Here is a 22,042-nt window from a genome sequence, read left to right on the forward strand (position 1 = left end):
ATTTCTGACTACTAGTGAGATGGATGGTGTTCCTATGTGTTTGTTTCCTTTTGGAGGAGTTTTTCCGTGAAATGCAGAGTTCGTCCTTTTAGTATTGATTCCACGACATCAGAAACCCTTTGCCCAATCTGTCTACTGGTAATTGCCATTAGACCATTTGGAATTATAGAATTTGTCATGTGGGGAACATCATCTGATCAGAAAGCATCATCCAACCTATTACTTCCATTGTACGGATGAGAACACTGAGGCCCGGACATAGGAAGCTTGGTTGTTTAAGCCGGTACAGCCAATGAGAGCTGGTAGGATCAGCAAGCAGGAAAGGGGACAGGGATGTTGTTGCCTGGGATGGTTCTCAGCACGCGGGGAGGGGGAGGAAGTGCTGTCTTTGTTGTTCAAAACAGATTCCTAGTTCTTGGAGCACAGCCCGAGCTCTCATTGAATGACTGTGCTTCTTTGACTTAAGTAAGCAAATTGCATAATTATTTGCGATGTCATTCATTGCTAATGCAACAGACACACCTGTATTTATTTCCATCTTGCAGGTAGAATACATTCATACAGAGTACACAGAAACAGAAATAAAACAAGTATTCATTCTCCCATCCAAAGATAACCTCTGTTTACATTTTGGTCTAATGTTTTCAGACTTTTTTTTTCCTAGGCAAAGATTTTTTTTGTTGTTATTGTTTTATATAGCTAAAGTCACATTTTACCCCATATAGGATGGAAGCATGAAGTTATGACCTAGAAGAAAAACAGAAAGGGGTGCCTGGGTGGCTCAGTCAGTTAAGCGTCCGACTCTTGGTTTCGGCTCAGGTCATGGTCTCGTGGTTAGTGAGTTCGAGCCCCACATCCGTCTCTGTGCTGATGGCATGGAGCCTGCTTGGGATTCTCTCTCTCTCCCCCTCTCTTTCTCTCTCTCTTCTCTCTCTCTCTGCCCTTCCTCTGCTCGTGCTTTCTCTCTCTCTCTCTCTCAAAATAAATAAATAAACTTAAAAAAAAGATGAAAAATAGATATTTAGATCATCTGGTTTCAAACTGTTTACCCATTGGTCCCTTGCGTATGCAGATTACCAACCTGACTGTGCTTGAGGGTTTAATAATTCTTTTATTAAGATAAATGAGACTTAAAAAATAGGTTGCACATTTAAAAACTAGACTGAATTAAGCACTTAGAGCTGCAGGGAAATCATATTTTGTCTGATGTTTTATGTACCATTGGAAGGACTGGGGTTTTTAAAGTTCAACAATAATGGGGGTTTGGAATTGTGTTTTAGTTTGTAGCAAGTCTTTGATTTTCCATCCCCACCCCCTTTGGGACTTAATCAAAAAGGAACTTCTTTAAATTTTTTTTTTTTTTTTTTTTTTTTAGTTTTCATTTTAGAGCGAGAGCGCTCGCAGGGGAGAGGGGCAAAAGGAAAGAGAGAGAACATCTTAAGCAGGCTCCACACTCAGAATGGAGACCCACACGAGGCTCATTTCCACGACCTTGGGATCATGACCTGAGCCAAAATCAAGAGTCAGATGCTCAACTTCTTATGAATGCTACCATGACTGTATGTGTAGATTCTTTTTTCAAGGAAAATATTCTTCCTAGAAGAATGTCAGCTTCTTGGGTCTCATTTAGGTGTCTCGTTTAGGGCATATAAGTTTTACTGAGCTCTTGCCACAGGTGCATAGCACCGGGTTAGGGGTCACAGGATCTATGTGGGAGAGAGAACTTTCCTGCTTTAAGGAAAGAATGGTTTGTAATTGAGGAGACAAATATATTTACAGAGAATAAATAGTCCAGGGAACACATAAGCTGGTAGATCATTAAAGGTCACAAGTGAGTGATGAGTTGTAGGTATTTAGTGATGAGGAAAGTCGGCTGAGAACCTCAAATTTTAACCTTAAAGGAGGGTTTTTATAAGCGGAGAAATAGCATCAAGAAGACTCAAGGGGTCATGAGGAAGGCTCGTTTTGGTTTGGGCACCAAGAAGAAATCTGGCTGGATTAAGGGCATCTTGTTTGGAGGGAGATATAATGATATCAACTGCCTACTGATTGCTTGATATGTGCTGGGCATCCTGTTCAGGGCTTTTTGTGTATTAGTTTTCAACAATGAGAAAATTGAGGGTCAAGAATATTAAGTGGATCGTGCAGCATTAAGTATCAGATCTTGAATTTGAACTTAGGATCACTCGATTTGGGTGACATTCAGTTTATCATTTAAACCAGGGTATTTGAAGAGTCAAAAGGGAACACTGGTAATGATTAGTCAGGGCCATAAGTGTGAACCAGGACTGTCTGGGCAAACCAAGAACTATGTTTGGCCACCTTGTCTCCAAAGACTGTGCTTACTTTGATTTTAATTGGAAGGATAGGGTGACATAATGGATAGCTCTAAAGATAATTAATGGAGGCCACATAAAGGAGGTTATAGACTGATTCATCTGACGGCACTGTGTGGAATGGAATGGAGAGAAGAGAGATAGAGCCCAAAGGAGTAATTAGTCACTAAAAGCTTCACTGAAAGTGGGTTAGGTGTGTGATGAAGGGCTGGGATACCGGAGAGCGAGAGGAGTAAGATTTCCTGTACATTGTTTATAATGAAAAATTTCAAACCTACCCCAGACTGGAAAGAATGATACAATGAATCACCCGACCAATTGCCCAGATGAAAAATTATCTGATTTTCACAGGTTTGCTTTATCTAATCCTTTTTTCTTTCCATTTTTTCTTTGCTGGAACATTTAAAGCAAACGTGGACATAATATCATTTCACTTTGCATCTCAATGTGCATTTCTAAAAAAATATAGGCATTTCTTACTATCCACAGCATGATTACCAACCGACAAAAATTAATAAGAATTTTTAATTTTTTATTATTAATTCTCATTAAGTTGAATATCCACATTCTTCCAACTGGCTTGTTACTGATTCCTTTCTTCCCTTGAGTCAGAATCCCAACAAGAAATAAAACATTGCTACTCTCTGAAACCATCAAAACCTCTGAGCCTAGTAAATAGGAAAATAGGTTAACTGGCTCACCGACTATTGGAAACAGTTTAGTAAAGGGAAAGTGATTATAGAGAATGATGGGATGAGATCTAGGGATGTTTCTCCTTCCAGATTTTTATTTTGAATAATTTCAAACCTTTGGAACTGTTATAAGAATCCTACAAACAAGCACCTGTAGAGCCCTTACCTAGATTCATCAGTTGCTAATATTTTGCCACACCGCTCAATACTCCAGAAGAAAAAGCCATTCTCCTGGGGGCACCTGCGTGGCTCAGTTGGTTAAGCATCTGACTCTGGACTTCGACTCAGTTCATGATCTCGTGAGCCTTGCCTCAGGCTCTGCTCTGACAGTGTGGAGACTGCTTGGGATTCTCTCTCTCCCTCTCTCTCTGCCCCTTCCTTGCTTGAGTGCTCTCTCTCTCTAAATAAATGAATAAACATTTAAAAAGATAAAATAGAGGAAGTTATGTAACAAGGATTTGAAACAAATAAGTATATGTTGTGCTTGTCTTGGGGTTTGGAGAGTTGTCTTTGGGGGCCACCGGGTTCCTGCTAATCCCAGGACTCTGGCCTCATGCCTGCCGTGAGGAGGGCTCGCTAAGCCAGGGTCAGAGGTTGGGTCCTCACTGTGTCCTTTCTCCCTGAAGTTCCTTCCTTCCACTTAATACATGTCTACTTCTCTTTTAAGCCACAGTTCAAATATCGTCTGCTCGGGTAAATCTTTGTTTAGTCCCCACAGGCCCCTCCCCCCCACCTAGCCTGCTGACTTTGAACCTCCTAGGACCACATCTTAGCACCCCCATTTCATCTGATTCACTTCCATATCTTCCCAACAGACTGTGAGCCCATTAACAGGGTGGATTCCATCTTTTCATCTCTGTTTCCTTAGCACCCAGAACAGGGTCTGGGACATGTTCATTCCTGTTAAGTCTCTTTGTGAGTATAGTGCGATCATGTCAATATGAGAAAACTGAGGGCCCGAGGCAGGTAAGGAACTTGCCCAGTGTGGAGCCTGTTTGGGATTCTCTTTCCCCTCCTCTCTCTGCCCTTCCCCCACTTGTACTGTCTCTGTCACTCTCAAAATAGGTAAACAAACAAACAAAAAACTTATATTAAAAAAAAAGAAAGAAAAGACAAGAAAAGCCCAGAGGTCTATCTTTTCATAAACTACCACTAGACCTACTGCTTCCTCCCCTACCACGGCCACCATCACCGCCATCACCACCACTATTTGGGGGCATTTATTTTGTGTCAGGTACCATTTCCAAGTGCTTTACACATACCATTTACCTTGCTTAGGATAGTCGAGCAAGGTAAGTATGATTCCCCATTTCACAGATGAGAACATGGGAGCATAGAGAACTGAAGCCAGTGGCCTGAGTCAGTCTACGTGCCCTTGGGCAGCAAGGCCAGCCCTGGACTCTGAAGCTGCCCAGAGTTGTGTAGTGGAAAGTGATCCTGAGTTTGAATTCCTGCCCCACTGAGTGATGTAATGCAACCCACGCAGCCTTCCTAAGGCCTGGCTTCCCCATTTGGGAATAGGAATGGTGTCCCGTCCCCTTCTACATTTGCTGGAAGGTGAGACGGCCACCTTGAGTCGTTCATGATCTTTTTGATAAGGTCACAAGTAGTTGCCGTCTGTCCATTTTACAGGTGCAGAAGTTGAGACCCAGAGAGTTTTTGTAATTTGGTCCACGTTCAAGCCAGCCACAGAGCTTCTAAGTGCTGGAGGCAGACCTTGAAGCCAGCTCCGGCTGATGCCAAGTCCCTGCGCTTCCTGCTCTGCCACATGGCCCAAAGCACTTAGCTCAGTGGGTAATACATGGTGACAGCTAATATTCTCCTCTCATCCCCCTCTCTTTCTTCTAAGGCACACTGAGAAACTTAGAAGATAGAGTAGGGGAATACAATCCATAGGTTAGAGACTCGGATAGAGCAGGACAGGTTATCATAATTCCTATAGAATTGCCACTAGGGCTGATTTGTGGTAAAAAAAAAAAAATCAAGACTAATTTAGGGAGAGTAGAACCCTCTTGTTCAACAATATAACTGGTAGTTAGTTGGTTAAAGTTGGTAAATATTGGGAATCCTAAACATTTTACACACTTTCATGAAACATTTTATTTTACCCTGAGGTATAAATGTAAATTCCCCCCAACAACCTATGTTTAACTTCCTGTCAGAAAGTTCTCTACCATCTGAATGATCTCTGGGTCCGAATCTCTCTTGACAGTGGGTCATTTGTTTTTCTTTCTTGTATGTGTGTCTTGTAATTTTTCACTGAATGCTGGACATCCTGTGTAGACTGGTAGAAAGTGGGGTGAGTTGTCTTTACCCATGGATGTGGACATGATTTCCATCCCATCAGGCTGTTGTGTGGGGGACTGAGTCCTTCTGGTTAGGAGTTGAGCTGGCCTGGGTCAGTTTGTTACTGCCATCACCTCCAATGGGCCACAGGCTTTAAATTCCTCACCTTGTGTGTGGTGTGGGGCCTGGTGTGCTGGAGGGTGTCACTCAGTGTTCTTGCTTCACCCTCAGCTTTCAACAGTCACTGCTTACCTGTGGCACAGAGAGCCCTGCTTTTTCTCCCATGGTGGAGGTGCCTGTCACTTGGTGCCAGGCTCATGGCGGGTCTCTGTTGAACTGGTCCAGCTTCAGGCATAGGCAGGCCATTGTGCCACTAAGCCTGGGGAGTGGGGCTTTCTCTTTGTTCCTGTACCTTCTCCCATGACAGCCAAACTCCTACTTGGAATCTGTACTGGTCTGGGGAGGAGCATGTTTTTGCCCTGGTCCCAAAAGTAGTGTGCCTCAGAGTGGTTTCATCCCCAGGCACAGAGGGGCTTTGCTTCTGCCCTGTCCCCCAGCAGCAATAAGCCTTTACCTGTATCCTATAGGTGGGAGGGTTTCCAGCCTCTTCCCCACAAGCAGATGAGTTTTACTCTTACCCCCATCCTAGGAACAATGGAGTTTTGCCTTGGCCATAGGACTGAGAGAGTTCCCTGCCTCTTACTCAGTGGCTCTAAATCTTTTGCTTTGTTGGAGAGAAAGCCCTAGGGAAGTATGCGGGCTCCGCGCCTGTCCTCAGCTGCAGCCCTCCACTTCCTGTATACCTATGCCACCAGGGAGACTTTCTCCTGTCACTTGCCCTGCCCCAGTCGCTCTCAAGAGCACTCACTGGGGCTCGCAAGCAAATGGAAATTCCTCATTATTTCTGAGCCTTCTGGGCCCACAGTGGACATGCCAGCCACACTCAGCCTTAAGAGCTTGTCAGCATTTTCAGTGATTTCTTTTCACCAGACCACCAAAAGGGAAACAGGTTGTGTATCCCTTGTCTCTCCTCAGAGGGGCTTGGCGCTCTGTGTGGAATTGACTGCTTTGCAGGCTCAGCTGTCTGTGGGGGGCCCATGAAAAGCCATAACAGGGGTTCTTGGGTGACTCAGTCTGTTAAATGTCCAACTTCGGCTCAGGTCATGATCTCACGGTTCATGGATTCGAGCCCCATGTCAGGCTGTGTGCTGACAGCTCAGAGCCTGGAGCCTGCTTTGGATTCTGTGTCTCCCTCTCTCTCTGCCCCTCCCCTGCACGCTCTCTCTCTCTCTCAAAAATAAGTAAACATTAAAAAAATTATTTTTAAAGCCATAACATCGTCTTTCATCTAGCTAGTTCTTGCTGGTGGGAGGGACACTGCTTTGCAGATTCCTACATCCTTAATATCAGGTGAGTGTGAGTCTCCCGATTGGAATTTCCCTGTCAACACAACTTTTATGATTTCCAGTCTGGATTGTATTCAAGTAACGAGAATTTACGGTGTAGACTCAGTGCTGATATTTTTTCCCCTAGATTTTTGCTGGTTTTCACGCTGAGCTTTTTCAGTTATGTCCCCTACGTTGAATGCAACAGATCTTTTCTTTCTAAGACCCCTCTTCTTTACTGAGCTTTTAAAAACATTCAACTTAGAATTTATATAAACAGCAACGTTTGCTCTTTATAGTCATTCTTTATCTGTTTACATAATATTCAGTTAAGTGATGCAATTGCATCAAGGACAACTAGCAGAAAGCGCTCTGGGGACAAAGACAAGAGCGTCTTGGAGAACCTACAGCCTCACTGCACAAGCAGAGGGGGTGGACACACAACCACAAAAAAAGTTGGTTCTGGTAGATTATTTTTTTTATTTTTTTATTTTTTATTTAAAAATAATTTTTTTTTAATTTTTTTTTTCAACGTTTATTTATTTTTGGGACAGAGAGAGACAGAGCATGAACGGGGGAGGGGCAGAGAGAGAGGGAGACACAGAATCGGAAACAGGCTCCAGGCTCTGAGCCATCGGCCCAGAGCCCGACGCGGGGCTCGAACTCACGGAGCGCGAGATCGTGACCTGGCTGAAGTCGGACGCTTAACCGACTGCGCCACCCAGGCGCCCAAAAAATAATTTTTTTTTTAACATTTATTTATTTTTGAGACAGAGAGAGACAGAGCATGAACGGGGGAGGGGCAGAGAGAGAGGGAGACACAGAATGGGAAACAGGCTCCAGGCTCTGAGCCATCAGCCCAGAGCCTGACGCGGGGCTCGAACTCACGGACCGCGAGATCGTGACCTGGCTGAAGTTGGACGCTTAACCGACTGCGCCACCCAGGCGCCCCGGTTCTGGTACATTATTAACAAAACAGTAGAAGAGTGTATGTTGCCTGAACCAAACACTTATCGGGACAAAATTGGGCTTCTCTAGATCTTGAATATCTCATTATTACTTTTCCAAAGACTATTTATTGGGAAGCATGGACAATTTTGCGGATTTCAGCCTCATTTCTTTTCCAGTTTTTTGGTGACAAACTGTATGTGTTTGAAATGCTGTAGAAGTGGCCCCAGGCTATACGAGATAACGGTAAAATCTGACTTACATTTACAGGAAGTAGCATGTTTAACTTGATAGTGTTAAGAATTATGGGTTTTTTTTTTAAGTTTATTTATTTATTTTTGAGAGAGGGAGGGAGCAGCAGAGAAAGAGGAGAGACAGAATCCCAAGCAGTTTCCACGCTGTCAGCGCAGAGCCCGACGTGGGTGGGGCTCCATCCCATGAACCATGACATCATGACCTGAGCTGAAATCAAGAGTTGGGCACTCCACCGACTGAACCACCCAGGCACCCTAACAATTGTGTTTTTTAATGTCATTTTTGAGGGAGAAGGGGGTAGAAGAGCCTGTAAGTAAGAGTACTTTGTTTAAAAAATTGCTAAATATTCTCTCAGAAATTCCAGGGAGCTCAAAAAACCTTCGGGAAAACAAAAGTCCCCCTCTGCTCTGCCCCTAGTCCCTCTCTGTCCCCAGTCGGGAAGACTCCATTGCCAACAGCTGAGCCTTCTGTCACAAGGCAGGACAAAGTGGGGTTTAGCACACCCACGTTCTCACGGGCGTGTATGTGAGATTATGAGGGCCCTGGTGCAGAACAAAAGATTTCAAGCACGTTGTGTTCCTTTCCAAGATTCTCGAGGCAAACTTTCCCCAACAAACAGCGGAGACAAAGGCGGCGAATGGAATTACGCTTTCCAGGAATGTCTCAGGGAAGGAAACGAACCAAAAAACTTCAGGAATCGACAGAGATTTTGACCATGTTCCCTGCTCCCCTCCCTGGATTCACGGGTGGTGGCAACACAGCCCCTAGTCCATCCCGGGAACAGAGACCCCTCCCCACACCCCTCCCAGCACTGAGGCCGGGGACCCACATGCAGCTTTATCGAGGGCCCTGGGCCCCAGGAGACCCCAGAAGTTTCCCTCCACCTGTGCGACCGGAGCTCCCACCTCCTCTAAAGGAATTCAAGGTGATTTAAGGGCAGGCCGGCCACATGCTAAGGGTTAAGACGGAACCCCAGTGCACAATCAGTGTGAGCACATAGCAGGGAGAAAGCTGCAGGGGCCAGAATGGTCCCAGATGTTTTCCCAAGAATAGCTTCCTGGGCAGCACTTTTCCCAAGCTCTTTTCTTGGAGCCTGAGTCAGTGCCATCAAATTCTACTGCAAGCCAACGTGCCTCATTGCTTCTGCGAGAAGCCACTCCAGTCAATTAAAGGAGAACCACACAGAGTCTTGTGTTGACAGCTGTAATGAAGGAAATAGCAAAGCAAGGGTGTTCACACTGTATTTTAAACAAAGGAAAAAGGGACTCACCTTCCGGAAAACTTGATTATGTACTCGGAGGCAGGGGGAGTACATTTAATAAGTTCCAATTGACCCCGCGGCTTGGCTCCCAAATTTCTGAAGCATCAATCCCCGTGTTAAAAACCAAACCAGAGTCTCGTCTTGTTGCGGGAGGACTGGAACCATATAATGAAGTGCTCCATGCAATTGAAAAGTACAGGACGGTTGCTGCACGAAGTGATTCTTCAAATGCATATCCCTGGAGCACTAAATTCAGACAGGCTCTTGGCAGCCATTCCAGAAGGAAGTGTGCTTCATTCGGGGAATCTGATGAACTCCCAGACCAGAGGCACTTGCATTGTTTAGGTCCCCAGATCACTTCTTTAGGCTCAGCCTCGCTCACATCAGCCACAGGAAGACGTGAGCCAAGCTCTTGGCAGAGGGTGTTCATCTCAGTGTCAGAGGACAGCAAACACATAAAAGCGACCAGGGCTTCAGGAAGATGGGCCTTGCTAGGTACACTCTTCAGGGAAGCAATTCACCATGCAAGTGCCAGACAGATTTTGTTCCGCTCCTTTTGATGGACATCTTTTCAAATGGCATTTATTTGCCTGCCTCGTAGTTTAGTGCACACCAACTTAAGTCAGTGTGGGGGCTGGTTAAGGAAAATCATTCAGGGTCAGTTGTCCTCTGAGACTACATGTGATCCCCTGTCCTTGCTCTCACTGGGCCCCCGATTGCGGTCCTTTGGCACAGCTTGTCAGTAGTTGGCGTTAGTGACAGTGAGTCCCCCTGCTCTGTAAGAGGGCTGCTCAGATACGCTCGGTTCCGATACAGCTCTGGGGCGGGACCCTTCTATGGCTAACACAGCTGGCTGGGGCAGGGCTGGGGTCTTCTGGGTCCACTCGGCTGGGCTCTGGGACCCAGCGATTTAATGAAACCCTAATCGAGGTGTTGCCATAAAAGTATTTCATTGATGTGATTAACACCTGCAATAAGTTGATTTTAAGTGAAGGAGATTACCCTCCATAATGTGGGGGGGCCTCCTCCAATCAGCTGAAAGGTCTTAAGAGCAAAAATAAGATTTCCCCAAGAGGAAGAAATTCTGCTTTGAGACTGTAACATGAACCCCTGTCTGAGTTCCCAACCTGCTCTAAAGATTGCAAACTGTCTGCCCCCCATAATCTCTTTTAAAAAACCCCTCGGGGCGCCTGGGTGGCTCAGCCAGTTAAGAATCCGACTTCGGCTCAGGTCACGATCTCACAGTTCATGAGTTCGAGCCCCACGTCGGGCTCTGTGCTGACAGCTCGGAGCCTGAAGCCTGCTTCCGATTCTGTGTCTCCCTCTCTCTCTCTGCCCCCTGCCCTGCTCACACTCTGTCTCTCTCAAAAAGTGGATAAACATTCACCAAAAGATTAAATACATAAATAAATAAATAAATATCCTCCTCTCTCTCTATCTCTATCTCCTTGCTCATTGATGCTGTTTCTTTGGCGAACCCCGACTGACACAGGCAATCATTTTCAATGTCTGGGGACTGGGGGGCAGGGAATGTGTAGCTGGGGTAAAGCCTACCCCTCCACTCCCCATTTCAGTCACTGAAGAATCGAATCAGCCATGTTCCCCCCTGACCCCCATATCTTGAGGCAGAGTCTGTGATCACCAAGTGCTTTCTCTGGAAGACCCACACTATGTGTAGGTGGTGTAATTTTGTGAGACAATGACTCCTCCTCATGTACCCTAAGGGTACAGTTTGGAGATGGAGTGGTTGGCATGAGTCTACCTTGAAATAAGAGAGGAGCTTTCTTTTACCGTAACTCATCTCCATTCTGGCCAGTGGACTCATACTCAAAAATGGACCTTGGCTTCACATCCAATTGGTATTCATGTGCCTTAAGTTAAAACATCTAAGGCATGATTATCCTGCTTTGTCTCTTTCGACCAACCTATCGGATATCAGAACTGATCATACTTACTGTGCTGGCTTAATGTAGTTTTAAACATATTTCATGCAATGAGTTGTCTCCTTAAACATTTTTCTTGATAAAAGGTGAACTGAACCAAATAATCCAAATAACCAGAAAATTTCCGATTTGTTCACATTGAAATATTTCCCTGACACGAGAAGAAATAAATGTTCATTCATTGGAACTCTGAATGGAAGTTCTAAAACACAAAAACAAAACCCAGCAAGTTGAGCCCAGTGAGGGAGGACAAGATTCAACCACAGTGAGTTTCCTGTCTGTAGTCTAAAGACCCCTTCATGTGGGAGCTCTGGAGAAAGTGCAGGGGCCGCGTAGGAACCACATAAATGTTCACAGTTTCACCAGCTAACTTGTCATCTTGATGACAATCTGCCTTCTGCTCCAGAAAGAGCAGCCTGGCCCTGGGAGCTGGTGGTCTCAACCCATCTAAGCAGCCATGTTGTGCCCATGACTCTTGGAGATGGTCCCAAGATCTTAAGCCAACTTAGTCGTAACTCCTTTTCGATGCAAACTTCCCAGGATCACACTGTAACCTGAGAGCATTTTCCTTAAATATTTTGGCGGTAGACACACGCCTGAATCAGCGTGTTTTGAACATGTGTTTTGTAGATTAGGAAAATTCAGTTGGTAGTGAAGCTGTTGAAGGGCGTATGGAGATTTAAGGCAGGGCTGTGGATGTTTTCCAGAGCTTTTGTAGACCCACAGATGAGAAGCAGTTAGAAAGATGCTGTATCTGAGCTACCTTGTACCACGTTTTATAGTGATATTTCTGGGTTTGAATGCCTTGCCACGCATTCTCTTTTATAAACACAGAAAGCTCAACCTTTTAATGAAGATGTCTTTTGAAATCTGTCTCCATTAGTGCCAACATAATGGCTTCACCAAACCTCAGTCTGCTGTGTTATGTGTATGTGTACCTGCTCCTGAGAAAAACGAATTAACCTTTGTTTCGTCAAAGCTGGCAAGACAGGGAACAGGTAGAGGATGCCTGCAGCACAAATATGTTGGGAGTCTTCATTGGCTAAGGCTTTTTTCAGTTAGGGAAACTGACACCATTTTTTATAACAAACAAGCCCAAATTTTGATGAAAAATGCTCTCTGTCTAATGGTCTGATATAGAAGTGATGGAGTGGAGATGTCCTAGGACTCTGGCTCCCTCCATCTAATGGGCCTTCTATCACCATGGGCTTCAGGATTCTCTACTAGATCCTTCATATTTGGCTGGGAGACGGGTAAAGAGGGTGTGCATGCAAACCTCTTGTGGGAGGTTTTGGAGGCCGGGTCTGGAAGCGTTGTGCCCGCACACCTGCCCATGTTCCATTGGCCAGGACTCAAGTCATGTGTCCCATCTAAGTGCTTGGGGGCTGGGGAATGTAGTCAAGCAGTGGGCCAAGGAAAATGAGGTGACACATGGGTTCTTCTGGGCATTCATATTCTGTACCACAAGCTGAAGGACAGGAAAAGGCAGAGCATGAAAAGGTACAGAATGGAAGTAGGAGATGCTAATGTTTCCATGTTAGTGGATCATATACAAACACCATACTGAACATTTCTCATAGGGCAGAATGCCTCTGTCTCTTCCACACCCTGCGTAATACCAGCACATCTGCGAAGTTAATACTTTTGAACTGTCCAGGGTTGTGTTTTATCTGCACTTGTCAGGCATTCCACTTGGTGCCTACCTGCCCCTTGTCCCCTCAGGAATTTAGTCTAGAGTTGGGGGGGGCAAGTTGTCAAATTGATGTTTAAGAGCTTACAGAGGGGCACATGAGTGGTCAGTCAGTTAGGCGTCCCACTCTAGATTTCAGCTCAGGTCCTGATCTCACAGTTAATGGGATCTAGCCCCACGTCGGGCTCTGCACTGTCAGCACAGAGACTGCTTGGGGTTCTCTCTTTCCCTCCCCCCCCATCCTCTCTCTCTCTCTCTCTCTCTCTCTCTCTCTCTTTCTCAAAAATAAATAAATAAACTTAAAAAAGATTTAAGAGCCTGCAGAAAGTCTTTCGTGCCTGGAAAGAAATGACTAAAGTTTTAATTAACACTTAATCATCAAAGTTTTACAGTCACAAACTTAACTTTTGTAGGTTTCTAAGTTGAACTTGAATATCATTTTATGCTACTTTTAGTAAAAACTTGAACAATCTCTTTCAATTTGACAGTGTTGATTTCATGCACAAAATACTAGATTAAGTCACTCTTAATAGAGAGCCCCACACACTACTGGAGTTTGAGACAATGCCACTGGAGGTCAAAGAGGGACACTGTGGTGTCTCCACAAGGGAACATTTCACACTGTCTATGCCCTTAGTTATTCACATTTCCAAGAAAACACTTCAAGTGCCTGAAAGAGAGCTTACTTTGTGTGTGTGTGTGTGTGTGTGTGTGTGTGTGTGTGTGTGTGTGCGCGCGCGCGCGCACGCGCGCGCGCGCTCGCGGGCATGGGTTTAATTTTCATTAATAAGAGTTCTGAGTACAAATACATCTAACTTGACATTTAGAAAAAAATGAGTCAGGGGCATCTGGGTGGCTCAGTCAGTTGAGCGTCCAACTTTGGCTCAGATCATGATCTCACAGCTCATGAGTTTGAGTCCTGCACGGGGCTCTGCGGTGACAGTTCAGAGCCTGGAGCCTGCTTTGGATTCTGTGTCTCTGTCTCCCTCTACCCCTCCCCCACTTGTGCTCTGTCTCTCTCAAAAATAAATAAACATTCTTTTTAAAAATTTAAAAAAGAAAAGGAAAAAAAAGGGTCATTTTTCTAAGATTTGTCCGCAAAGAAAAACCTGTTCTGTATGTTTTAATCTCTCAATTTTGATGTTTAACACCATAGTGCTTCTAAGTTTACCACTTAATTTTTGGTTTCATTTAAAAAATTCTAGTTAAAGAGACTAGAAAACATCAGGTAGAGAGGAGCAAAAGACTAATTAAAATGACCTGCACATAAAACTTTACTAAACTTTTTTAAAAGGCTTTAAAATAAAACAAGCCAAGATTAGAATACTTTGGCAGAAAAATTACCAGCTATGAACAAAATAACATTCCAAAATATATTTTCTCAAGAACTGCATTACAAATAATATTGTTTTACATAGATTAAGAATGGCTTGCCATATACTAAATGTTTATTTATATCAGACATAAAAATCTCTTTAAAAAACTTTTAAATATAATTTAGCACCTTTGAGAGATTCTGTTCCCAGTAAATGGCAGGAACACACTTTAGAAGCTATCAGGTAGCATATCTTTTTAATTAGAGACCTAGCCAGGTAAGTCTCATTAAATAGATAGCAACGAGATCTTTGTGAGAGCACGTAAGTTCGTCACAAATCTGACGAATCAACTGACAACAGCAGGTTTGGGGTTTTTTTTGTTTGTTTGTTTGTTTTATGTTGTCTATCCAAGGGTGCCTGGGTGGCTCAGTTGGTTAAGCATCTGACTTTGGTTCAGGTCATGATCTTGCAGTCCGTGAGTTCGAGCCCCGTGTCCAGCTCTGTGCTGACAGCTCAGAGCCTGGAGTCTGCTTTGGATTCTGTCTCCCTCTCTTTGAACCTTCCCCACTAGCACTCTGTCTCTCTTTCTCTCCCAAAAATAGACATTAAAAAAAATTGTCTATCCATTTTACAAGAGAACGTTCCAAGAGTAGAATTTTATTTTGCCTAGCTTGGACCAGAACCTACATGTGTATTAAAAGAAGCCCAGTTAGGAAACAGAAATATCTTAGTCAAAGATGTGTTTCAACTAAGATAAGGAAGATGGATTTTTTAATATATAGATCCTGCACAAGGCACTTTTCTTATTTTATCTTACTTGTATGGCTTCAGACATCAAAAAAAATTCATAGAGAAATTATTCATACACACACACAGCAAAAAACCACACAACCAACCAACCACACCCAAGCAACTTACTTTCTAAGTTGATGGTGTGACACAAGAGGTCAGAATTAGCCCTGGCTGCTACCTTTCTTAATTTCCATCATCACACGAAATTTAAAATTCAATCCCAGGTAAGAGGGCATTGCACCCTCTAAGAGTTGAATGAAGAGAGGCTCATAGCCACCATCATTCCGGAAAGACCCACAGAGCCCCTTTATGGGACCAGATGCTGAGAAACAATCTACCATGACAAGAGCTTCTTCGTTCACTGGAGTCCATATTTCCCTCCTGCTATATCTTAAGAGACAACTGTTATGTTGTGAAAAGAGCATGGGATTTCTATAGTGGAAAATGAATTGCCACATGGGAATTGCCCTGAGTTCAGGGCAGGGAGAATCTTTCCTTGGCCTCTGGGAGTTGTCTGGCCCATGCTAAGTGCCTGTCAGGCTCTGTCAGAACAGACCCTCCCTCGGTTTAGGAAGGACAAGGTGGCCATTGTTGTCCACACTGAGGTCTCACAGAGGTCAGGATAACACTGTAGTGATCCAAATGCTACTGGCTACCTCGCTCACCAGGCGATACGAGGAACTAGTCACAGACCTCAGGGATCCCGTCTGATCTACAAAAAGGAGGCAACACTTTTTTTTGGATAATGTTATGTTTCTGCAGCATCAGTACCACAAACGGTGCTGGATCCCTGGAACTTTCTGGGAATGTAGGAGATCCAGAGGTAGAGATTGGTTCCATTGGAAGCTGGCCAGGAGGACAGAGACAAAGACAAAGGATTGTAGTGCAGCCAGACCCCCAAGCAGGGGTGGCGGGGGGTGGGTGGGTAGGGGAGCAGAAGTGGGACCCTGGGTCTTCCACACACTTTCTGAGATGGACCATAATCGATTAAAAGTTCTCAACAGTGACGAACGTGTTAGAACTGAGATGGAGTTTCCTAGTGGCGGGGGGGGGGGGGGGGGGGGTACCTCATGAGTTCCCGCATGAGGCGTGAACAGCAGAGTTAATGCCAAGACCTCACAAATGAAGATGCTGGGCTGCATCCTACAGGCCTTGTGCTGATGTTCATTTACCTGGATTGAGAGCCACTTAGAGATCCACAGGGAAGGCAAAGGAAAAATGGATATGGTGGATGCTCATTTTGTGTTCTTGTGACAGGGTACACTGTCACAGGGAGGGAGGGAGGATGAGCAAAAGGACTGAGGCCTCCAAGGTCGATGACCTACAGCCTCTAACCCCGTGCTGTCCAGTACAGAGGCCATGGCCACGTGTGGCCCCTGAGCACCTGAATTATAGCTAGTCTGAACTAAGATGTACTGAGCACATCTATACCAGACCTGAATACTTAGTGACTGTAAAACAGCTCATTAATATTTTTATATTGATGGCATACAGAAATGACAGTGTATTGCATATATCTGGATTAAGGGCAGCATATTATTAAAATTAATGTAAAATAAACTAATCATCCATTTCTTTTCACTTTTTAAATGTGGCTACTAGGAAATTTGAAATTACTTGTATGGCTTGTAATATATTTCTATTAGGCAGCGCTGCTCTAAACCAGGGGGAGGGAGAACATTCCTGCCCCCAAATCTCAGATGGGTGCTTGGTCCTCACGGCAAAGATCAGTTTGGCAGAGAGATGGGGCCAGCTGGCAGACAAAGGGCAGGGGTCAGTTGTCAGCAAGGAGTGTCATTTGGTGTAGCTGGGACCCTTCTTCAGCACCCGGGACCACCGGAATCCCGGGTACTTGGGAAGGGCTGGGGATCTTCTGGCAAATGCTGGGAGCATCTGTTTTGGCACTGGAAGACTGGCACTGTCTCATTGGGGCCGCGGCCAACGTGTGATCCATGTGTCCCATATTCACTGGCCTCCACATAGTCTGTTAGAGACGCACCTGCTTCATGTGTTCAAGTGTGGTGAGAACGATGCGGTAAAATCCCGCGTCTGTCAACCCCATGGAAGCAGATTTTGCAAAATTCTAATTTTTGCTTAAATGCTCTAATTTTATCATTGGCAACAAGTCCTGTGAGTCGCCCTCTCGAAGCTGTGGGCTCCACTCCCTCCATTTTAAGGAAAGTGTCTCCAAAATCCTCAAGTCTGAATAACCGTGGTTTGTCTCTCTTTCTTCTGCGTGAAAATCGCGCTCCGTGAGAAATGTGGTGAGTTTAGCTCCCAACTCAAGACCAGCACCCAGTGCTCTTTCTGGAGTCAGCTGGAAACGGGTGTGCAACAAAAGCACCTTACGCACACTGCCATTTCCTCGCACAGAATAATAAAAAGATGGCTGCTCACAGATTGAAGTTTAATTCAATTACGAGTTTTTAATGCTCCATCAAGATTATTCTCTTTTAAAAAAAAATGTTTAGTTTTGAGAGAGAGAGTGCAAGTGAGTGAGCTGGGGAGGGGCAGAGAGAGTCGGGGACAGAGAATGTGAAGCGGGCTCTGCACTGACAGCAGAGAGCCCAAGGCGGGGCTCGAACCCACAAACTGTGACATCATGACCTGAGCTGAAGTCGGATGCTATGATTGTAATAATCATCGAGATCATTCTTGTGACTTGGGCTTCTAGTTCCCATGAGTTGATGGCAGCGAAGAATACAATGGATGCTATGTGGTTCCTGCTAAATCACAGCAGTCTTTGCCACCGTTGTTTTTGCAGCCTGAGTACAAATATCAACACCGTGGAAAGGCGGATCACATCTTCTGCTTCCTCCTCGTGGGCACCCTGAACATATCTTGACGATTCCAAGGGGTCCACGGACCACATTCAGAGATGTGCCCACTGAGGCCAGTGGGGGATGCCCACCGCTTACCTGGTCAGTGTGACCTGAGAGGAAGGAGGGGGCGGCTCCCCGGAAGAGATTCAAAGTTCTCATTTGGGTTTTATAAAGATGAGCCAAGTGAATGCATAGTCCGTGGCCGCAAGAACCCCTTCCATGCCATTCTTACCTTGCGTACTGCTCTGCAGCAGACATTTCCTAAAACCCTTTCACAGAACAGTGAAGGGCCCGCTGTGTGCCAGGCCCTGTACCGTTTTTCTTCGTCTGCACGATCTCACTTAACCCGAAGTGGTCCTTTGAGGGTGGAGACTAATATCAACCCGATTGGCAGATGAGGATACTTGTGGCAGGTAATTCTTCACCCAGGAGGAGACACCGTGGAAAGTAGCGGAGCTTGGACTCCATCCCAACTCTTAACTAGATCACGATCCCAAAATGCCACACAGGAACGTCACCTGTGTCATTAAATATATTGAAATAAACGGATGATTCTCAATTAAAAAAAAAAATCATCGGTGGACATTTTCATCCAATGAAATCTAGAACAGAAACCTAATCTGTACAACAAACCAAAGCAAAGTGGCTAGCTCAAGGCTGGAGGAGATCTGCGGGGTTGAGCAGACTCAGGTTTCTCCCGTCCTTGGGTCTCCCTGACGTCCCTTGGAGGAATGAATAACTAGGACTCCCAGTACCCTAGGGATAGGGTAAGCATCCCAAACCTACGAGTTTGATCCCTGCTCCTACAGCACACCTTTTAAAGATCTGCTCCATTTAGTTTGCAGGTCGTTGCATTTAGTCTGTGCAGGTCGGAAGTTGTTTTCCAAAAAGCCCTGCGGGGAGGTGGCCGGCATGTAAATCTATACTCCTTGCTTTAAATAAGCATTCACAACAAGTTTTCCTTTGCGCCCCTTGTAGCACACTTTAGAAGTGATGTATACAGGATACAGCCACAGCATTCCAGAAGCTCATTCCCAGGGTGAATTACAATGTGCAGCGTGAGAAGGACCTTGGGGCAGAAAAATGACGACCGCCTGGGCCTTGGTCTGGCCTCCTCACACATCCCAGATTTTAGACAAGTTATTCTCTCTGTCTGGGCATCAGTCATGGCATATCATTGCTAGATTGGTGAGTCAGGATAAGAGGTGAATCCTAACCTATATGAGAATTTGGAAATGCCCAAAATGAACATGGCGGGAAAAATACCATTTTGCATATTATTTCAGGTTTTCATGCACTGCTTGGATTAATTGTAAGGTTCTTTTTATTTGTAAAGTATTATGTAAATGTAGAATTACCAAAGAATAAGTTGCATTTGTGGTTCCAAAAAATTAAGAGTGAGCAATTTCGGTGTAACGTTTTATCAGTAATTATTAATGACCTATACGCTGGTAAATATCAAGGTGTCTTGTGAGAAACTGAAAACTCAAAAATGGCAACTGTCTGATTCCACCACTGCTAAATAGTAAGTCAAAAATATTTGCCCTCCATTCTTTGCTTCTGTTTAGAGCCTCATTAGCTTAATTATTTACCTACCTTAAGAAATAGAAATAAAATGGTAAGAATTCTACATAGAGGTACAATAATTTGTAAGCATATATAAAATTTATTTTCTAAACATACATGTTGTGTTTTTACTGTAAAAGTAACCTTGCTATTCTTTTGTGACTTTTTCCCCCAGATATTTTAAGAAAAATTCTACAGAAGAAGTTTGACCTCTCAACTGATTATGAGAAGGTAATTTTTATCGATACATTTGTTAGTAAAAATAAGTGTGAACAAAATTTTGGTTGACTTGAAAGTAAATCTTTAAGCAATCAGTTCACCTGTGAACTTTATAATTTTCTTTGACTAAGAACTTTTATGGAATATTGAAACATCTTATAAATCCCCTTTGATTTCTAAAGCAGAAATTCCAAAAGTAGCATTTGAAAAAACATTCACCTTTTAAGCTGTATGTATTTCTGTATTTAAAAACTGAAACTTCCTGGGGCGCCTGGGTGGCGCAGTCGGTTAACCGTCCGACTTCAGCCAGGTCACGATCTCACGGTCCGTGAGTTCGAGCCCCGCGTCGGGCTCTGGGCTGATGGCTCAGAGCCTGGAGCCTGTTTCCAATTCTGTGTCTCCCTCTCTCTCTGCCCCTCCCCCGTTCATGCTCTGTCTCTCGCTGTCCCAAAAATAAATAAACGTTGAAAAAAAAAAACAAAAAAAAAAAAAACAAAACTGAAATTTCCTTAAGGGAAGTAATGGGGTAGGGTTTTTTTTAGCTAAGGAAGGAGAGAACTCCCAGACTAAGTAGAATTGTTTGACCATTTCTAGAAACAGGGATGTGTAATTTGTTTCAAAATACAGTTTGGTAGGGGTGCCTGGGTGGCTCAGTCGGTTGAGCTTCCGACTTTAGCTCAGGTCACGATCTCACGCTCATGAGTTCGAGCCCCGCGTCGGGCTCTGTGCCGACAGCTCAGAGCCTGGAGCCTGCTTCAGCTTCTGTGTGTCCCTCTCTCTCTCTTCCTCTCTCCCACTCGTTCTGTCTCTCTCTCAAAAATAAATAAAAACATTTAAAATTTTTTAAAAAATAAAATGCAGTTTGGTAAAAAGCAGCTTCACATTGGAACAGGTGTATTGAGAGCTCTGTGTGTGCACTTGCCTGGGCTAAGGATAAGGAAAATCGCCCTTGATCTCGGGAGGCAAAGAGCCAGATGGCAGAGACCATACCTGATTGTTTAAAGAAGTAGAAGGAGAAGAAGGAAATAAGTAGATTTATAAGTAACAGGAAGAGGAACGTAGGTGAAAAAAACGTAATTCTGCCCAGGAGTTCTTGCATAAAAGGTGATTGGGGGGCCTGTTGTAAAAAAAGAAGAAGGAGGGGCGCCTGGGTGGCGCAGTCAGTTGGGCGTCCGACTTCAGCCAGGTCACGATCTCGCGGTCCGTGAGTTCGAGCCCCGCGTCGGGCTCTGGGCTGATGCCTCAGAGCCTGGAGCCTGTTTCCGATTCTGTGTCTCCCTCTCTCTCTGCCCCTCCCCCGTTCATGCTCTGTCTCTCTCTGTCCCAAAAATAAATAAACGTTGAAAAAAAAAAAAGAAGAAGGAGAAGCAGGGCTAGAGCAGGTGGGGAGGTGGCTTTGCTGGCATCTGAGGCTTCGGGGACCACGGGAGCCACCAGGACAAGGTGTGAAAGAGTGGAGAGGAAGGAAAGGCGGCCTGGGACCCTGAACGCTCGCTAATATGAGCAGATGGTATTTTCAGAAAGTATTAAAGGACCTTGCGTGCCTCTGCTGAATACCAAGGTGTTGCGCATTCATTCTGTTTGCATCTGTGATGGATTACCCAAACGCAAGAGTGCCCTTTGCTTTTGGTTTACGATGAGTGCAGGTTGCCAGTGAAATAAACAGATGTGTGTTGTACTGAAAGTTAGGATAATTAAAAAAAAAAAATAGTTGAATCTGTCAGGCTCTTAGTCCTGAAGGATTAAGTACTTTGTCCTCTCCTGAAAGTGGTTATCAAGAGAACAATAAAAGCAGACACACGGGGGACATTCTTGAATGGCCAGCACAGCAAACGTGAATGACAGTGTCCCAGTGTGGTGGGGGCAATGTATGGGGAGGGCGGTGATCTCTCGCCCAGTGAATGGTCACCTCAGATGCTGTGGTGACAGTGCCTCATATTCTCAGTTTGCAATAAAGTGATACCCAAGAGAAAACAAATACAGATGCCAAAGAGGAAAGCCTTATCTGAAGACCATTTACACGAATTAGTTTCTCTCTAGCGCTCACAGCCTTCCCTAGTACCGTGGAAAAACATTTTCGTTATGAAATGCCCGTGGCTTCCTATGTCTCCCAAACGTGGTTGCCGATGTCTGCCTGCATCCCTGGGCAGAACAAAATGACCGTTGCTTGTATATTGATATCGAAAAATGGCATGCCATTAGCAGCCTGGCCTGAGTGCCAGCTAGTTCTGCCAAAGAATGGGTGGGGGTTGCGCTTCACCTGGTCCAGGCCTCGGAGGATGGGGTCCTGAGACCTTGAGGTGACTCTGGGCACCTCAGCCACTACCCGTGGCGAGATTCTTAGTTGGGCCAGTCCTTTATGGCTGGCTTGGTATTAGATTTGGAGCTCCTGTGAAATTGGGGATCTCCCTGGTGCCTGATTTCCTCTCCACCTCAGGTGCCTTTGCAAATGGACCAACACCATTGGCATGGGGGACAAGTGCACCGAGTCCTCATGCATGACCTGAATTCCCCCTTCACGTGGGATCGGG

General features: G+C 44.9%; 1 protein-coding gene across 11 annotated transcripts in view; it reads left to right on the top strand.

The window, feature by feature from the left end:
* The window catches only part of PROM1 (prominin 1), a 112,256-nt gene that overhangs the window by 26,006 nt on the left and 64,208 nt on the right, over nucleotides 1-22,042 (top strand). For all 11 annotated transcript variants that reach the window (XR_006296212.1, XM_043572914.1, XM_043572905.1 and 8 more), the window contains one exon: nucleotides 19,468-19,523. Coding sequence is in view for 10 of the 11 variants with exons in the window: in XM_043572914.1 (XP_043428849.1) it covers nucleotides 19,468-19,523 (56 nt within the window). In the remaining variant the exon portion in view is untranslated. The remainder of the gene's footprint in view (nucleotides 1-19,467; nucleotides 19,524-22,042) is intronic.

Source organism: Prionailurus bengalensis, chromosome B1 (assembly GCF_016509475.1).
Source record: "Prionailurus bengalensis isolate Pbe53 chromosome B1, Fcat_Pben_1.1_paternal_pri, whole genome shotgun sequence".
Taxonomy (NCBI): domain Eukaryota; kingdom Metazoa; phylum Chordata; class Mammalia; order Carnivora; family Felidae; genus Prionailurus; species Prionailurus bengalensis.